This window comes from Mustela putorius, unplaced genomic scaffold (assembly GCF_011764305.1).
Source record: "Mustela putorius furo isolate JIRA1106 unplaced genomic scaffold, ASM1176430v1.1 tig00004035_pilon_pilon_pilon, whole genome shotgun sequence".
Lineage (NCBI taxonomy): Eukaryota > Metazoa > Chordata > Mammalia > Carnivora > Mustelidae > Mustela > Mustela putorius.
The window spans coordinates 5,226,949-5,232,948 of record NW_025422171.1 but is presented as its reverse complement, the minus strand read 5'-3'; the positions used below and the strand labels follow the sequence as shown (position 1 = coordinate 5,232,948).

Below are 6,000 nucleotides of genomic sequence, written 5' to 3'. Positions count from 1 at the left end.
TAGAACTTTGCAGAAGGTTCTTAGGACTGTTTAAACTCAACAGGCACTGTTAAAATGAACACAGCGTTACCCTAAGCCTAAACATTCAGCTGAGATAAGGGTCTGGAAAGACTTCAAATAAAGCAGTTTAAGAAAACGTGACTGTCGATTGCCTGGGAATAACAATGTTCCTTTGGGTTCTTGGTCCTCTGCACGATTCACACCTCTGACACCCAAGGCAAAGGAATCAAGGTTCTGCGGTCTTAGAAGACCACAGCCATCAATGCCTTCTGCACTCAGACACTGATTTAACAGATTCAGTTGGTATCTAGTTCCTGCATAAAACCTCGATGGAGAGGGGCCCCTGGGTAGCTCAGTGGGTCAATTATTGGACTCTTGATCTCAGCTCAGGTCTTAATCTCAGGGTTGTGAGTATGGACCTGCTGTGGGCTCCAGGGTAGGTGTAGAGCCTACTTAAAAAACAAAACAAAACAAAACAAAACAGGGGCGCCTGGGTGGCTCAGCAGGTTAAGCTCAGGTCATGATCTCAGGGTCGTGGGATCGAGCCCCGCATCAGGCTCTCTGCTCAGCAAGGAGCCTGCTTCCTCTCTCTCTGACTGCTTCTCTGCCTACTTGTGATCTCTCTCTCAAATAAATAAATAAAATCGTTAAAAAAAAAACAAAAAAACAAAACAGAAAACCCAAACAAACAAAAAATGAGGTGGAGAGCTGTATTTTGAGGAGCTGGCCAGAGGCTGCAGTACCCAGCCCTCTTGTTTACTTTCCGAGGGGTCTTCTCATACCCACACACCTGGCTTCACTTCTGCAGAAGGGGCCCTTCTCAAGGGGGCCATCCCATGTGGATTCGCCATTCAACAGCACTCCCATCAGCCCTGAAAGTGAGAGCCCCAGAAGTGGCAGGTGCGTGCACTGAGAGTGCCAGGCCAGTGTCAGGGCTGCTTTGGCGGCCTCATTCACCCTCAGTCCCTTCTGCAACTACTGACGTCTCCCTCTACCTGCAGAAGTCTCTCAAAAGAAACCCTGAACCCTTTTACTTAATCTGCATGCCCTTCCGGAAGGTGGAGGACGCAGCCGCCTCGCAGGGCTCGCTCTCCGCAGAGGAGCGCGCTGAAGGTGAGCAAGGTTCATCCTCGCACCCCGGGCGAGAACAGGGCCCCGACTCCAACCCGGCGCGATTGCCGCGCGTTTACAGGAGACCAGAGCTCCGCAGGGGCCGCGCCCTTACAGGCGGGCCATCCGAAGCCCCAGATCACGACTCCCTCTCCGCCTCCTGCCCCCAGATCTTCTCACTGCCCTGCGGCTGAGTGAAGTGTGGCGAAACCCTCCCTCTACAAATTCCTGTCGTAGATTCTTGTAACACAATTTACAAGTCAAAATCAAGGAAGACTCCTGGATAGGTAGCCATGCGCTGCAGCCACACCGTCCATTTAACTCTGACCATTGTTTACAGTGCAGGCCCGCACGGTCGACGAGTGTCAGCAGTCCTGTCACGCCGCGTGAGGCACTCACTTGGGCGGCGCTCCCTGAGCGTTCGCTCCTCCTCCAGGAAGAACTGGCCCCGCACGCAGACTGTGCCCGCGCGGCTCGACTCACGTGACAGGCAAGACTTAAACCTTGGCGGTTCCTTACTCCAGGCACACGGGGGCGCAAGACCGCGGCGTCTGCTAGGAAGGCGGCGGGGTGACGCTTTTGCCCTCTGGACGCCGACGTGCTCACGTCCTGAGGGTCCTCAAGGCCCGACCCGGAAGCGCCGGCGTCACGTGGCGCGGCGTGGGCCGCTGCCTTGGAAACGCGGCGCGCGTGCTCGCGGCGGGAGCTGCGGTGCAGGGGCGGGACCTCGTGGTGGGGGCCGGGGCTGCTCTGGGAACAAGATGCTGTGCGCTTGGAGGCTGGGAGGGCTCGGATCCCGGGCAGCGGCTCTATGGCCGGGGCGAGCGGGCCTGCGCGGGCTCGGAGCCGGGAGCCGGGCCCGAGAGGTCAGCACCAGCTGGTCCCCGGTGGGCGCCGCCTTCAACGTCAAGCCCCAGGGCCGCCGTCTGGACCTGTTCGGCGAGCGCCGGGTGAGCGGCGCAGGAAGGGGCTCCCCTTGCCGGCGCGAGATAAGCCGGTCCCTTTCCCGCGTGGCCAGCAGGGGTCTAGGAGGGGTCCTTTGGGTCTGGGAGGAGCCGGGCAGCGAACCCACTTTGTGTCGTTTGCGCTCTTGGTGACCTTGCCCGTCACCTCCTCTTTGACGGACTGGTTTAAGGGAGCGGGGCGGCCTTTGTTGGTCCTGTCCCCAGAGCGTGGGTCCCAGTACGTGCCTCTTCGTGAGCCCCTGCTCCCCGCGAACTCAAATAGTTCATCTTAGCAGGTGGCGGTGAATTCCGCTGGGAGGTCCCGCCCTCGCCTCACACTCAGACCAATCCCGGCCCCAAGTTCACTGCTGCTCCAAACCTACCCTGGCGCGTTGGAGGCCCCGCCCTGCTGTTCTTAGGGGCGTCGGGTCGTCCTGTGGTTACTCTTCCGTTGATGCTCGAAACTCCGTTCTTATTTCCCAGTGTTTGTACTCTTCTTGTTTTAAAACACAAAACTGTTGAGAGGAGTCTCCTTGCCTGTAATGCGATGACATTGATCCCGTTGAGTTCTTCCCCGAGGAGGTCACTGCCTGAATTCTTTGGTTTCTGTTTGTTTCCTGCCCCCACATGCCCAGTATGGTGTCTGGCGTTCCCTAGGCGCTCAGAGTTTATTGAATGACTGAATTAAAGGTGAAAGGAAAGCGAGCTCGGAAGGGGCTTACCTGAAGCCTGTTCGACTTCACATTTGTGGGTTTTATCCACTTCAGGTTGTTACTTTATTTTTGCCTTTTTAATTTCTTCATGATTTCTAACATTGTTTTCTTATAGAGAGTCTAGGACATGGTTTTCTTCTAGAGAGTCTAGGACACTGAGCCTAATGATGTGTTTTCTTATTTGATTTCTGTCATTAATTTTGTTTTAAAAATATTTTTGTATGAAATTGGCTGCACCACCTTCCATGTGGGTAAATAACATAATACGGTTTTAACATAATTCGGGTGAAGAGGAGAACAGCTACCTATAGGTGCTGAGTAGAAAGATGGAAAGAGTAGTTTGATTTTGGGTGGATGAAATAAAACTAATTTTAGGTTTATTTTTCTTACGTGTATCATGATTATAGAACTGGTAACAGATTTTCATATATGTGAATCAGTTTTTGATTAAGCAAGAACAACAAAAAGCCCCAAAGGTTTATGTAGTTCTTTTGTCATTACTGTAACTGGTCGTCTGAGGTTTAGAATTCCCATCCTCCAGTATGGGGAGGTGTGCTGGGAAATGAAAAATAGTCTGTACTTGAATCAAATTAAATCAGTGTAAAGAATCTAATTTGGTTTTGGTCCCGATTCTGCTCTGCCTGGAACTGTCTTTTCTCCAACTTCTTTCATTTTGAAAAGAGGTTAATTTCTTGCATCCCTTCTTGTAGAAACAATAGGCCTTATCAGTCCTGGTAGTTTTACCTCTTGTTGTTTTCAAAAATCAACATGTTAGTCATCTACAGAGCAGCTAATCTTTATCATTCTATTTTTGTTTTTTATGAAATATTTAAAAATTAAAAAGTCCATTCTTAAAATATTCATCGCTTAATTTGTGTGGAATGATGTGGGGAATGTGAATATAGTATCTGCGATGACAGGTATAATGATAGGATACACCCAAGGAAAACCAAGATTCCTTTATGAAAAAAGGACTTAATACCAAAAAAGTCATATTTTTAGTTTCACATAGGAAATATTCTCTGGATTGCAGGGTCTTTTTGGAGTTCCTGAGCTCAGCGCCCCAGAAGGATTTCGGATCGCACAAGAAAATGCCCTGAGAAAGGCAGACTTGCTTGTGGAGCGTGTGTGTTCCATGCCGCCTGGACCCCAGACTGTGTTCATTTTCGATGAGCTTTCTGATTCCTTGTGCAGGGTGGCCGACTTGGTAAGATGCTTACTGTAAGCCTTGAAGCTACCTCCCTGTCTAGGTGTTAAAATTTAAGCTACGTTCATTAGGTTTAATGTTAGAGACTCTAGGGTTCAAAGCATCTGGTGCTTGGTTTGGCAGCACCTAGACTAACAGCATATAAGCTATTTGAGAGCTGTTGGGTGTGATTTGGTATAGTGGGAGTAGGTTTTTAGGAATGGGGAAAAAACGTATAGGAGAAGGTGGTATGGAACTTGTACTTTAATATGTATAGTTAAGATGCACATGTGATATATAATAAAAGAATGGTTACTCGTATGGCAAAGAGTCTTCATTTGACAAAGATTCTTCATTCATGAAAACTTCTTTTTTTAAATAAAGATTTTATTTATTTATTGACAGATGGAGATCACAATAGTCAGAGAGGCAGGCAGAGAGAGAGAGGAGAAAGCAGGCTCCCTGCCGAGCTGAGAGCCTGATGTGAAGCTCAATCCCAGGATCCTGGGATCATGACCTGAGCCGAAAGCAGAGGCTTTAACCCACTGAGTCACCCAGGTGCCCCATTCATGAAAACTTCCATCAGAATTTTAGTAGGACCTTTACCTGTACATTTATAATAAAATTAATCTTACGAAAAGCCAGTTTTTTAAAAACCTTTTCAGGAATGTCTTTTCCAGTGAAAACTAAGGTTTGGATACGAAACTGATTATATTAAGGACTTCCTTTTTTTGTATTTTGAAGTGGATATAGACATGTACCTAGGTCTCTTCACTAAGAATCCCACTACTGAGGTAGAAGGCATGATATTTTATCTATTCCAAAGACCACCTCATTAGTCATGTCAGTGAAGGAGATTGCAGTAGTGCACATAATTCCACATTGTGGACCCTCAGGATTTTGTTGACTTGCTATTGGACTGTATATACCTTTCTCTTCACTTTCATTTAATACTGAGTCACCACCGTGTGTCAGGCTCTGTTCTAGGCACTGGGAATGTCATGACTTGTGACAGATACAGTCTCTGACCTCATGGACTTTATATTCTGAAGTTAACTTTTTTTTTTGAGATCTTTTTTTTTTTTTTTTAAGATCTTATGAGGCACTAGACCCTGGTAAGAGGTTTGCCTGGATTAACCGAATTAACTTTCTCAGCATCTCTCCCATTTTCAGATGAGGAAAGAAAGGCAGTAAGAGGTGAACTGATCTACCCAGGGTCATCTAGCTAGGAATTGATGGAGCTGGGCTCAGAGGCCAGGCATCCTGGCCACAGAACTCATGCCCTCACCTGCTCTTCTGTATCTTCTACGTGCAGTCTAGCTGCTTAGGGTCCAATGAATAGGTCTTCCTTACGTTGGGGAGGTTGGAAAGTCAGTTAGCCTCCCTGTTTTTTTTTAGTTGTTATTTATTTTTAAGAGTATCATACAGTAAAATTGACTTCTTTTGGGGGATGGTACAATTCTGTGAATTTTAGTTAATGTGTTCATGTAGCCACCATCACAATTAGGGTATATAACTATTCCATCACCCCAAAAAACCCCTGAATTATAGTCACACCCAGCTCTCCGCACGTACCTCTGGCAACTACCTGTCTGTTCTCCATTCCTGTAGTTTGTCTCCTGAAATGTCAGAGGAATGGAATCATTTGTCCTCTGAGAATGACCTCTCTCACCTCACATAACACTTCCCCATCTTTGCTGTTCCCTGATGGGAACCTTTTCCCCCTCCCGCACACTGGAATTGAGCAGTAACACCCTTCAGATTGCCATACGGTCACCGTGAGTTTCCCCATTTTAAGGAAATTGATAAAGCATCCGAACGTTTTTCCCAAGGGTGAAGTGAGGTCTGCTGCAGGCTTATTGTAGTCACTTCTTGGTTTTGTAGGGTCTTGATCTTGTTCTGAAGTGTGTGCGTAGCAAGCACTTTGAATGATGGAGGAGGACCCGGGAGATGCCTGAAGACGCCTTGCAGTGACCTTCTCCATGGAATTGTGTCACTGAAAGCTGAAAAGGAAAATATTTCTCAGGGAATTTACTTATGTGCCATC

The 6,000-nt window shown here is 47.8% G+C and overlaps 1 protein-coding gene across 1 annotated transcript in view; it reads left to right on the top strand.

The window, feature by feature from the left end:
- Window positions 1-1,684: 1,684 nt before the first annotated feature.
- Window positions 1,685-6,000, top strand: part of LOC101679652 (mitochondrial intermediate peptidase) — a 174,119-nt gene continuing 169,803 nt past the window's right edge. Inside the window, exons 1-2 of the mRNA XM_004774353.3 lie at window positions 1,685-2,060; window positions 3,801-3,974. Coding sequence (XP_004774410.1) covers window positions 1,872-2,060; window positions 3,801-3,974 — 363 coding nt within the window. The 5' untranslated portion in view covers window positions 1,685-1,871. The remainder of the gene's footprint in view (window positions 2,061-3,800; window positions 3,975-6,000) is intronic.